At 30.9% G+C, this 12,735-nt stretch overlaps 1 protein-coding gene across 1 annotated transcript in view; it reads right to left on the bottom strand.

Annotated features, from left to right (window-relative positions):
* LOC136978153 (cytochrome P450 3A30-like) overlaps positions 1 to 12,735 on the bottom strand; it is a 65,163-nt gene that overhangs the window by 19,237 nt on the left and 33,191 nt on the right. Inside the window, exons 2-4 of the mRNA XM_067273806.1 lie at positions 2,202 to 2,298; positions 237 to 289; positions 54 to 150 (exon numbers count right to left, since the gene is read on the bottom strand). Of these exons, the coding sequence (XP_067129907.1) occupies positions 54 to 150; positions 237 to 289; positions 2,202 to 2,298 (247 nt within the window). The remainder of the gene's footprint in view (positions 1 to 53; positions 151 to 236; positions 290 to 2,201; positions 2,299 to 12,735) is intronic.

Genomic DNA, 12,735 nt, shown 5'->3' with positions numbered 1-12,735 from the left:
TTAGTATAAAAAATAATTTTTCTTACTCAGTTAATTAAATTATTCACCGATACCTCTCTCCCAGATGCATTCATATAGTTTACAACCATAAAATACTTCAAGAATTCCAAATCGGAGACGAGTAAAACAGGCCTGGAGCCCTGAAAATAACTACAAACACCATAATCAGAGTTTTCTATTTATAGTAATTCCAAATTTTACACAAATTCTAAGAATATCAAATTATCATTTCTTACCCAACAACATTTCCATACTTCTTAATCCAATCGTAATGACATTTTGCAACTCCCTAAAATTATAAATTACGACGTAAATATTTATATTTTAATAATTATTATATTAATTATTTATAAATATTTATATTTTAATAATTATTTATAAATTAATATTTAATTTGTAAATACTCTTGAAAACAAATGTTTTAAAAAACTGCTAGAGATGTTTTTAGTAGAAATAGCTGAATACTATCCGCGAATACTCGAATACCAGAAAGAATTCAAAATCTCGAATATAACGTACATAAAAAAATTAATTAGAATATTTCGAATATCTTCAATATGGCGCCATACGTAAATATGCCGAAGAGGCGCTCTCTTCGGCACTTCTGGTTGAGAAGTACCTAAAAGAAGATATAGTAAAACTCAAAAATTCTAAATTTTAAGATTTATTTCTCACAATATAGTAACATGTTTTATTTTATTAATTTATTATTAAATTGAAATAAATAAAACAAGTTACTTAGTTAAATAATAAATATTAAATAAATTATTAAGTTATAGGCCAATTAGGGAAGCTTAGTCCACTTATTCAAAAATTTAAAGATTTATTCACAAATCTATTTCCGGTGCCGCACTTTCTACTTTTACGGGTTTTTTTCCTATTTTTCTAAAAACGTATTGTAGTAACCGTTTTAAGCTGTTATTTGTGTATCGAATAGATATGGTGACTAAGTTTCCTAAGTATTCAGGGTATTCGGCCGGATGGCCGAGCGGTCAAGGTTAGCAGCCTGCCGCCCTGGGGGACCCGGGATCGAATCCGGACGGGTCGAAAAATCCCCAGGAATTTTTCGGAGGATGGTCCGTCCGGATATGTCGGTCTCCGTCCCTCACCACCCGGCCACCCCATTGTGGGCCTGGCCGAACCCATAATGGGCCTTCTAAAAGAGGCCCTCTTAGTGCCCACAGGGCGGAAAGAGTTTAAAAAAAAGAAAAAAAGTATTCAGGGTATTGAGAAATTTAAATACTTTATATCTGGCTAATATTCAAATTCGATAAAAGTGATATTCGTCCATTTGAAATCGGGGAACACTAAATTTTGACATTTTTCTCGCGGAACACTTACAATACATCAGCTTTAAAGCAGAAGTGGCAAACATTTATGAAAATAAGAGCGCACTCGGTCTAGTATATGAAATCATTGGCATTTGCTGATTACACTCCCATAAAAAATTATTTCACATTGTATTGATTTTTCGGTTAATGTTACCTATGGTAGCAAACATGGCTCGTCTCTGAAACAGTGGAAACGCACATTCTAACCTAACCTAACCTATTCTAATAAATTATCTCTATTCTAATAGTTTGGTTGGCAATAATTATGGTAATTTATTAGAATAGGTTAGGTTAGGTTAGGTTAGAACGTGCGATCTCACTGTTTCAGAGACGAGCCGCCATGTTCGCTACCTTAAGTAACATTAACCGATTCTTCTTTTGCAACAATTTTTAATTGTATATTTGATTTTTTCGCGGAACACTTGAAGTGGCTTCACGGAGCGCTTACTCTAGCAGATATTTTAATGACACGATGTTTCCGGGAATAAAAATGTTTAGACATTGTAATAAAATTAATCTAACGATAATGTAAAAGTATCCATGGTTCTTAATTCGTGTTCCGCGGACCACGGATTAAGAACCACGGATGTGGAAGACCACTAGTGAGCGCTTCAATCACGCTTTTACTATTGAGCGACACACAAATTGACGACCGAATGACCGAGGTGGTCCTCGGTCATTCGGTCAACCTCCTCTATTAATAGTTTTGAGGGACCGAAAATCAATTCGAACGAGCAACTTCAGGAATTTTTCATGGGTGGTCTGGTAGCTACTATTATAGGTCTGACCTAACCCATGATGGGATAAGATAAAACGTTCTCATAAAGCAGAAAGGAAAAACCTATATTATTATTTTTAAAATCACTTTACCTTTGTTATAATGTCATCCATATTTCCGGAAAGTAATTTCGGTTTTGGTCCCGGAATTCCTAAATTGACAAAGTAAGAGAATCTTTTCTTTCTCCATCTATAAAGGATACAGAATTTTAAAATTTTGCAATATATCGTTTATATGATATTTTATTCTTAACCTAGTCTAAAATCAGAAAATCTTAATCTTACCGCATTAATTTTAGCTTGGTAAAAATAATAGAGTGTACTGTATTAAACGATAATGTTTTTCAAAATAATTCATATATTACATTTTTAATGACGCAATAGACGATAATAATGAGTATATTTCTGTAATCTGAACAAAATTGGGGAGGCAGGGCTAGTTGTGACAGTTTTTACTGTTTTCTATGTAATGTGTATACTAGCTGTACTTCTAAAACAAAATTATATGCTGTGACACGCATGGGGCAAGTAGTGACAATAATGCAAAAGGCTTACAAAATCCAAAGAATAAAACAATAACAGGAAAAATGCTTTTACTTTGTAACCAGATAAAATAATTCAAACGAATATAACAACCTGTTGTGAATTTATTTGGAATGTTTTTCCTATTATAATGTGATAAGGTCAGGTCTTCATAATACTGCATTTATAAGAATTTGCTAACAATAAACTGAGAATAGATAAATTAAATTAAAAATAATAGAAGTTAACTTAAAGTGAGTCAGACATATAAATCAAAATATGTAGGTTAGGCAAGTCGTTGTCATATTTTGTTGGAACGTGAACATAACCATCCTTACTCTCATGTTTCAGATTGACAAAAGCATACATAATAAGGATCATTGTTGGTACAGTTCATGTGAGTCTAATAGCACTAACATAGGAGAGATTTATGACACACTAAAGAAGAGACTTTCTATAGACATTGAATATTCCCGTAAAATACATCTTTTTGACTATGTACTTCTTTAGCCGCTTTTATGTAATCTTGTAAGCCTGCTTTGTCCTCTCCGTTTTTCTCTTCTAATATTTTCCTCTTTATGTACCATCTCTGAACAATAATATTATACGTTAAACGTAAGATCAACGGAGTAAGTTGTGACAGTGTCACAATATATCCCCTCATTGCATGTTGCAACTAGCCCCAACTGCCGTTTTTTTCTTCTGTTTCTGTAATTACAACATCATATTGCTACCATAACATTATTTAAAATAATGCCTGAAGGTAAGTTGTCCACAGATATAAAATGACTTCATCATGTGCTCGAATAAATCCTACTTAAAACTATCAAACAAATTTTACTTTTCGACCCTAAAAACACATTAATTAATATAACTTCAATCCTGCGCAATATTCTTGCTCTAACTTCACATGCAATATTAAGCGGTATAAATAGAACTTTGCAATGACGGCTTTCAGTACTACCAGTCTCAAGAAAAAAGTTATGTCTTGTCATTACTTGCCTCCGTAACAACTAGTCCCGCTTTCTCCCACTTACAAGTTAGAAGCAAAATGAAAATGAACTCTTTCTTCGAACAATACACACTCTGATAGACTTATTACAAAACATTAAAACTAAATTAGCCGATATTTTTAATGTAACTGTCAGATTAATATGTACAATACTATATATTTTAACATATACTATCAATATATTTGGCACATAAGTTTTCAAAAAGTTAAAGACGGATGTTTGTATGTCTTACATAGTATATAACCTTAATCTGAACTTTCCATTAATTCAAAGAATCTTGTCCAACAATGAAGGAAAGTGCACTGTAATCTGATTAAATGACTAATTATTTTAAATTTTCTCATACAGTTAATTTACTTATTTTTTGAAACTTTACAGGCTTATTAACAAAAAAAACATAAATTATCATGTTCAATTACATTCTTTTTCAATTCAAAGAAACAAAATCCAAATACGTGCTCCATATAGATAGTTTCGATGAGTATATCGATTTAAAAACAATATATATTAATACAGTTTCATTATTGATATAAATAAAACTTTTATTGCTGTATTTGAATTAAAATTTGCCACTTTGTAAAAATTTCTTACTAATATTAGAAAAGATCACATGTTCCAAAGCAGCCATTAGGTTTACGCTAAGTTTATGGCCAACGGTCGTAAATCGTATTGTATAAAACTGTTGAAATCTTTCACCAAGATTTCTCTTCCTTTCTTTTCTTTCGAAGACACAATGTAGTGACGTAAACTTAAACACTGGGCGAATTTTTCATCCTTTTTATTCGGTTGGAACGCTTTTTTATTACATAACGCGTTTCGGGCCGATGCCCCTCTTCAGCCAACTAAACATTAAAAAGTGAGAGATGACTATATACAAATATTTAAAATAAATATCGTGACAGTATACATAATTAGTTTTTTAGAGGTTGTTACCTTCTAAATCCTGGTAAGAGCTTGTATACCGTTAAAAGCTGGTCCGTACCTCATTCGGTAGTTTAGACGGATGTAATAGTCCAAGGGTACGAATCTTGATAAAAATTCCATAAAAAAGGAAGGTTTAGTATCAGTCTGTAGAAGTATACGGGGTTATTCTTTCACAAATCATATTCGTGAAACCATACCTGAGATTCGTCTTCCGGTGTGTTGTCTAACACTGAGCTCGTACTCCTCCACCTCAACTGCGGAGCACGATCTATTTTTAATTTGCATATGTCTGGTCGAGCATTAGCAGGGGAATGTTCCTTTTTTTTAATAGGTTTCTTTTCCGATAAAATTATTCGGGGGGTTTAGCGGTGATTTTTTTAGAACATAGCACGTGGCCATTGCTATTTTTTCCCGCTTTTAGTATTTTTAATATTTGTCGCTATGCAAATGACGTAACAGATCGTAAAACAGTTTTTTATTTTATAGTATATTTTATAGTAATTTAATCCAGTTTTCATTGATTTTTATGCTTAGATTAGTATTTATGCAGGTCTTATTTTTATTTTTAATGATTTCTACACTTTCTTTGAATTTTCTGTTGTATGTCTTCTTTTCTCTATGTAAAATGCTTGTTTTAGTATCATCGATTTTACAGTTATTTAACACACAATGGTCATGGAATACTGAGTTTAGTCTGTTGTACTTTAAATCGGCTATATGTTCTTTCACTCTTATTTTGAGTTTTCGTTTTGTTTCTCCTATATAGAAGTTGGTATTTTTGCAAGTGCATGGTATCTTGTAAACTATGTTTTTCATATCTTCTTTTTTTATCGTCTGTTTCTTTTTTCTTTGTTTCGCTTTAAGTCTAGATAACAGGTTTACGTATTTTGGGGCAAGTTTTATATTATTTTTCCTCATATCTATGTCGATTTCTTCATAAAGGTTCCTAATGTATGGGAAGCTGGTATATTTTGGTTTCGATTCGGTTTTTTTATCTTTTATTTTTGTTTGGTTATTAGTAATTTTATTTTCCCATTTATGAATCAGTCTGGTTGGGTACCCGTCTAGGGCAAACTTTTTCTTCAATTCGATGATGTGTTTGGGTTTATTAGTTTCTTTACTAGTTCTATTCTGTATTTTTCGGTATTCCATGTTAAAGATGTTTTGTTTTATATACAATGGTATATTTGAAGTATATTTTATTGTGGTGTTGATTGAACATGGTTTTTTAAAAGGTTCAAAATCTAATTCGTTTTCGTTTCTTGTTATCATGACGTCTAAGTATCGTATACTATTATCGGCCACATTTTCTTCCTCTATTTTAAATTGGATATCCTTATCTATATTGTTTATTATATGTTTTATCATGTTAGGCTTTACTTCTGCATCATTATATATAATTAGGACATCATCTACGTATCTTTTATAATATTTTATACCTGTTATATTATTAATTTCTTTGTCAACGTCGATCATTATTATTTCAGCTAGTTTCGGGCCTATGACGGACCCCATACTAATACCATTATTCTGTGTGTAGTATTCTTCATCTATCTCGAAATAATTACTCATATATGCAAATTCTATTAATTCTATGATATGTGATTCTACTTCTAATTTTTTAAGTTTATCTTCGATTAATTCCCATTTTATCGACGGGTACATATCAATCACATCCAGACTAGCCATTTTTGATGTTTTTTTCTATTTTAACGTTTTTTAGACTGTCCAAAAGTTCCTCTGTATTTTTGATAGAGTGCTTCGAATTTTGATATTTCTTAAGTTTTTGTTTAAGGAATTTTTCCAGATTATATAAGGTAGCGAATTTAAAATCGACTATGGGTCTTACTTTTTCTCCCATTTTGTGGGTTTTAAGTTTCACATTCAGTTTAGGTGTTCTATCATTATCTTGATTAAGGATGAACTCTCGTTCTGCTCTTGTAATTTTGTTAAGTTTTTGCAGTTTTATAACTCTCTTTTTTAGTTCTTCATATAGGGTTTCTTTCGGATTGATTGGTAGTTTTCGGAACTTTTTGCCTTCCACTATTTCTAGCTGTTTTGACTTAACCCATTTTTGGGTTACTATAATAATTTGTTTACTTTTATCGGCTCTAATGAGGTCTAGCTGATTATCACTTAAGAATTTTTGCAATGTTTCTATCTCGTCTTTGTATTTATAGTAATTTTTATCTGTTATAGTTGTTTTATTATGTTTTTTTACAGTATATTTTTTAATTTTATTACTTAAGGTCGTTTTCAGAATTCTTGATTCTGTATCTTCGAGTTCATTGCACATACGATCCAAATTAGGTATTATATCCAATACTTCCCAAGTGTTAGGGCCGTTAAAGTCTAGTCCTTTTCTTATTGTTTCTAGAATATGTTCGGGGATCGTGATTTGTGTTTTATTTAATACCAAGGATGTTTTCCATTCTATTATTTCTTCCATAGTTGGGTGGCCAAATCGTTTAGCTAGCTTTTTTTTGTTTATTTGTCTGATATCTATTTATATTATCTCTTGGTAAGTTGTTAGTGGTTTCTTCTTTATTTTTTGGATCTGCTCTTCTTTCCTTTTTATTGTATTTTTGTAAATCTCGTTTTAGTCTTCTAATTTTAATGTGTTTAAATTTTATCGCTGATCTTAGTATTTTGAGGTTGATGTATTTTTTGTCTCTTGTTGGGATATTTTCTGTGATGGACCGTGGAAGAGAGAGTGTTCTTAAAGGTGTATTCTCTTTAAGGTGGGTTTAAATGGGAAAATAAAATTACTAATAACCAAACAAAAATAAAAGATAAAAAAACCGAATCGAAACCAAAATATACCAGCTTCCCATACATTAGGAACCTTTATGAAGAAATCGACATAGATATGAGGAAAAATAATATAAAACTTGCCCCAAAATACGTAAACCTGTTATCTAGACTTAAAGCGAAACAAAGAAAAAAGAAACAGACGATAAAAAAAGAAGATATGAAAAACATAGTTTACAAGATACCATGCACTTGCAAAAATACCAACTTCTATATAGGAGAAACAAAACGAAAACTCAAAATAAGAGTGAAAGAACATATAGCCGATTTAAAGTACAACAGACTAAACTCAGTATTCCATGACCATTGTGTGTTAAATAACTGTAAAATCGATGATACTAAAACAAGCATTTTACATAGAGAAAAGAAGACATACAACAGAAAATTCAAAGAAAGTGTAGAAATCATTAAAAATAAAAATAAGACCTGCATAAATACTAATCTAAGCATAAAAATCAATGAAAACTGGATTAAATTACTATAAAATATACTATAAAATAAAAAACTGTTTTACGATCTGTTACGTCATTTGCATAGCGACAAATATTAAAAATACTAAAAGCGGGAAAAAATAGCAATGGCCACGTGCTATGTTCTAAAAAAATCACCGCTAAACCCCCCGAATAATTTTATCGGAAAAGAAACCTATTAAAAAAAAGAAACATTCCCCTGCTAATGCTCGACCAGACATATGCAAATTAAAAATAGATCGTGCTCCGCAGTTGAGGTGGAGGAGTACGAGCTCAGTGTTAGACAACACACCGGAAGACGAATCTCAGGTATGGTTTCACGAATATGATTTGTGAAAGAATAACCCCGTATACTTCTACAGACTGATACTAAACCTTCCTTTTTTATGGAATTTTTATCAAGATTCGTACCCTTGGACTATTACATCCGTCTAAACTACCGAATGAGGTACGGACCAGCTTTTAACGGTATACAAGCTCTTACCAGGATTTAGAAGGTAACAACCTCTAAAAAACTAATTATGTATACTGTCACGATATTTATTTTAAATATTTGTATATAGTCATCTCTCACTTTTTAATGTTTAGTTGGCTGAAGAGGGGCATCGGCCCGAAACGCGTTATGTAATAAAAAAGCGTTCCAACCGAATAAAAAGGATGAAAAATTCGCCCAGTGTTTAAGTTTACGTCACTACATTGTGTCTTCGAAAGAAAAGAAAAGAAACGAAAATACAAAACACGGTTTCCTCAAGATAGAAGATTTCTCTTATAATTCACTCATACGATCGTGATTTATACAAGGATTATATTCCCAGGTATCTATGTAGGCGCTCAACAATATAAATGAAGATTCGCCGAATACAGCCATGAATTATCCCATATAAACACACTAGGGGAGCCATGGTTTATTTGGTTTATCTGTTTAAAAAATTAAGCTTATTATACTTAAATTCGTTCGCTAGATATAAAACAGCCTATGAACGTTGATATGATTTAGTGATTATAGTCTTCAGTTCAGCTAATATTAAGTCTTGCAGTTCAGATGGATCAAACTAAAGAAAAATCTTTTAGTAATCTTTTCGATTTGAGGTAATCGCAGTATCATGTTTATGAGATGTGCCATGTGTGCACGATTTCGTTTCGAAGATTTTATCATATCGAAATTTTTTGGTTGAACGCCAGAAAATTTTGGTTGTCAGTATTACGAATTAAATTGCTGAAATCTGAAATCAACTGTTGTATGAAAAACCAAACTCGTTTTCTACATTCAGATTTAGAAAAACGCCAGTACTAATTTATGATGATACTAGAGGTAAAGTTGAATAGTTTTGTTTCAGAAATTATAAATTCTGTATATAGTAATAAATGTTGGGGAAAAAATTTGTTTCTTTAAGAAAATTGCATGATATAGGATTCTTTTCCAGAAAAAATACGAAGTTTGTTTGCATTTAAAAGCAATAATTTCAGCTATTATTTCTGTATTAAGAAAAAATATTTTTCAGTTAATGGAAACATTTTTAAATTTCTCACTGTATCTTTTTGGACTAAATTAATCACCAGAATTTATTGAGCTGCAATTTGAAAAAAATTGTAAAACTATAAATTTCCACTGTCGTCCGTCCGTCTGTCTTTCCTTAATCTCGAGAACGGAATTAGATAGAGGAAAGACGAGACCAGATATGGAAACCATAGGAGCAGGACGTCCCGATTAACTATGTAAGCATTTCCAATGCAAATGGGAAATTATGTTATTTCAATTCAAAACTTTTATCCTGAAAGTAGTTAACAGATGATCGGCACAACTCTGTTGTTAAAGGAAAAGTATGCTGTACAGATACTACTGATTTGAGGTCAATAGCATATACCATAAATTAAATTAATAAAAAATATGATTAAAAATTGCAGCCCGGCATTGTGACGATCTCACAATAAATAATCACTTATCTTTTTATTTCGGTTCTCGGAAAATAAAATAATTTTTAATTTTGTGTTAATGTTACCTATGGTTCCAAAATGGCGGCTCCTCTCTGATTCCAGCAAATAGAAGAAAGGAAACAGTGGGGACGCACGTTCTAACTTAACCTAACCTAACCTATTCTAATAAATTACCAAATTATTACCAACCAAATTATTAGAATAGGTTAGTTTAAGTTAGAACGTGCGTCCCCACTGTTTCCTTTCTTCTATTTGCTGGAATCAGAGACGAGCCGCCATTTTGGAACCATAGGTAACATTAACCTAATTTTGTTCAAGCGTCAAAATTTTCTCGAAAATTTAAAATATATTTGGAAAATATACTTACATTTTTTTCGTGAATACAAATATTTTGAATATAGATTGTTGATTTTGGCCAAGATGTTCTTGAGATAAAAATAAAACTCGGACACATTCGTTCAATTTTTTTAATTGCTTACGCATATCGATCTAAAACTTTGCTAACGTATTTTATTCATTATAATACATATTTGAATAAATTTTGATGCAAATCAGTTTTTTAGACAAACTTTGATAGATGCTCTTTATAACTCTTTATTAGTACTTTATATAGGTTTATATGATTTATAAGATCTACAAACTTATAGCTACTATTTGTTCAGTAAGATATGTACTGTACAGTTTGTTATGTAGTTTGTGGTTTTGTAGTAAAATTAAATTTCCAGAACAAAATAAAATCATATGTCGTATTTGCTTAAATTTGTGATACACTATAACGTTGAATTTCATGAAAATGTCACAAAAAACTTTTAGTTTAGAATTTTAAAAAAATGATGTTATAAATTTAAATATTTAATAAATAATATTCAAAATATATATACATAATTTAACTGAATGTTTTAATAATTATTATACTAGAAAAGTTTCTTATTAGTGATGTAATTAGTCATGAACAGTAGTAAAGCGACATTTTAGACATTTTACACAAAAACAATATAAGAATATATATAGGGTAAACCTCTACTTACGTAAATCTGACTTGAGTAAATCAATATTTAGGTAAAGAAATCTTCGACAGATTTTATAGATAGCATTTAAGAAAATCAAGCGATATTATAGGGAAGTTTGAATGGCATCAAAAAACTGGTTAAAGCGTATCTTGAAATAAACTCTTTCTTGTTTTATTCTGAGAAGATGAATGCAAATAAGTTCTGCTAACGTGCAAAGAATAGTAGAAGATGGCATTGCTTGATGTAAAGAAATACAGGTATTCTTTGATTAACGCGGTTAATTAATCTCTCGATGCTACCGCGTATATTAAAATCTCAAAATCGCGTTATTCAAATGCGGTATATATGTTAAGTAAAGACAGCTGTTAAAGCCGCGTTAATTAAAACTCTAGCCGCGTATATAAAGGGATAGCCAAAAATAATTTCGCGCGTCAATCAAAACCTTCGTTAATCAAAACCGCGTTAAGCAAGGGAGATCTGTATTTAAGGAGAAGAAAAGAACTGCTGTCCGAATCTCGCTGGATAGATTTTTGAAGAAAATTGACTAGTTTTCCACCAGTCGTCAGCCAGATGTCATGTGACCTGGTCCTAGTTTTAAGCCTGTTGTGCAGCGTTCTTCTGAAAAGTCTGACATTGATGACTCCCAACACATTGCCTCATCCAAATTATCAACCTCTAATTAATAAACAGGTTATGGAAGGGTATCGTTAAACACTACATTTAAGGTATAATTTTGTTATATTTGTGTGAATAAGTTATTATTAAACAACATTTGTATAATTTTGTTCGCAACAAAGACATAGGCTATGTAAGGGTACTGTAAGGTAATTTAGGCTAGGCTACGAATGGAAAATTTGACATACGTAAATTTGGACTTACATAGTGGATTACGAAACGATCTAGGTGCGTAACTCGAAAACCTCTAAAAATATATTTTGTGCTAGCTGGTAACTTTATATTAAGTAATTTTCCTATTAAAATGCCATCATCCCACTGGCCAGATATAAAGGAGACCTGTTACGGGTGGGGGATGAAGTTAATTCGACCAAAAGTAGTCGTTGATCTCCTCCTGGGATAGTCCGTCCCTGAAAAGGTTTTCATTTGCTCAAACCGTGTCAAAATATGTAAAGAACAACTAACTTTCTTCTTCATGTATTAGATTCACAAAAATTCTTTGAATAAATTTATTTATTCTTACTTATTTATTAAAAGTTCATACGGAAGATAAGCTTTAATTATATAAGAAGATAATGATCGAAATTTCTCTACAAACTGAATACACGCCCAAATTTTAAATATAATTTTAGAGCTAAGGATGTTTTATACAAGAATCTTAAAATGATTTTATAAGTATAGTGAATTACTTTTAGTTAAATAATCATATTAACGGAATAAATGTTGTGTATAATAGGCTAATCATCAACTAGAAACCTAGAAATCCCAGTTATATAAGCTAGAAATTAAACATTTCTAGTTAACGTATAATATTTTAAAAAATAAATATGTAAATAAATATGATAATTGACGAAATTGTAAATATCATGAAAATCAGTAAAAAGTTTTATATCTCCAAGTAAAACATGAAGTATTCTTAGAAAAAAAAATATGCTATTTACGTTTCCAACACTCCGTCTCAATGAGCGCATTTAACTCGATAATATATGGCTACATTCTACAAATGTATTAGGCTAGATTAACTTTTAGTATTGAACATTTTGTAAATGTTTACATTTATGCATAAATATTACTTGAGAACAAATAATAAATAAATTCAGCAATTATATTCTTTAATATCACAGGAGAACTTTGAATAGTTAGATTCACTTAAATTGTTATAGCAAAACGCAATTTTGTTTTCGACAATGCTATTAACGTTTAGCAATAATTAAATAATTACCGGTATATTAATTTTTTAAATTGTTCGGTGTGACAATATTTAAAT

This window comes from Centruroides vittatus, unplaced genomic scaffold (genome assembly GCF_030686945.1).
Source record: "Centruroides vittatus isolate TY-2023 unplaced genomic scaffold, ASM3068694v2 contig_5, whole genome shotgun sequence".
NCBI lineage: Eukaryota > Metazoa > Arthropoda > Arachnida > Scorpiones > Buthidae > Centruroides > Centruroides vittatus.
The sequence above is the reverse complement of the archived record's forward strand: the minus strand, read 5'-3'. Positions and strand labels throughout refer to the sequence as shown.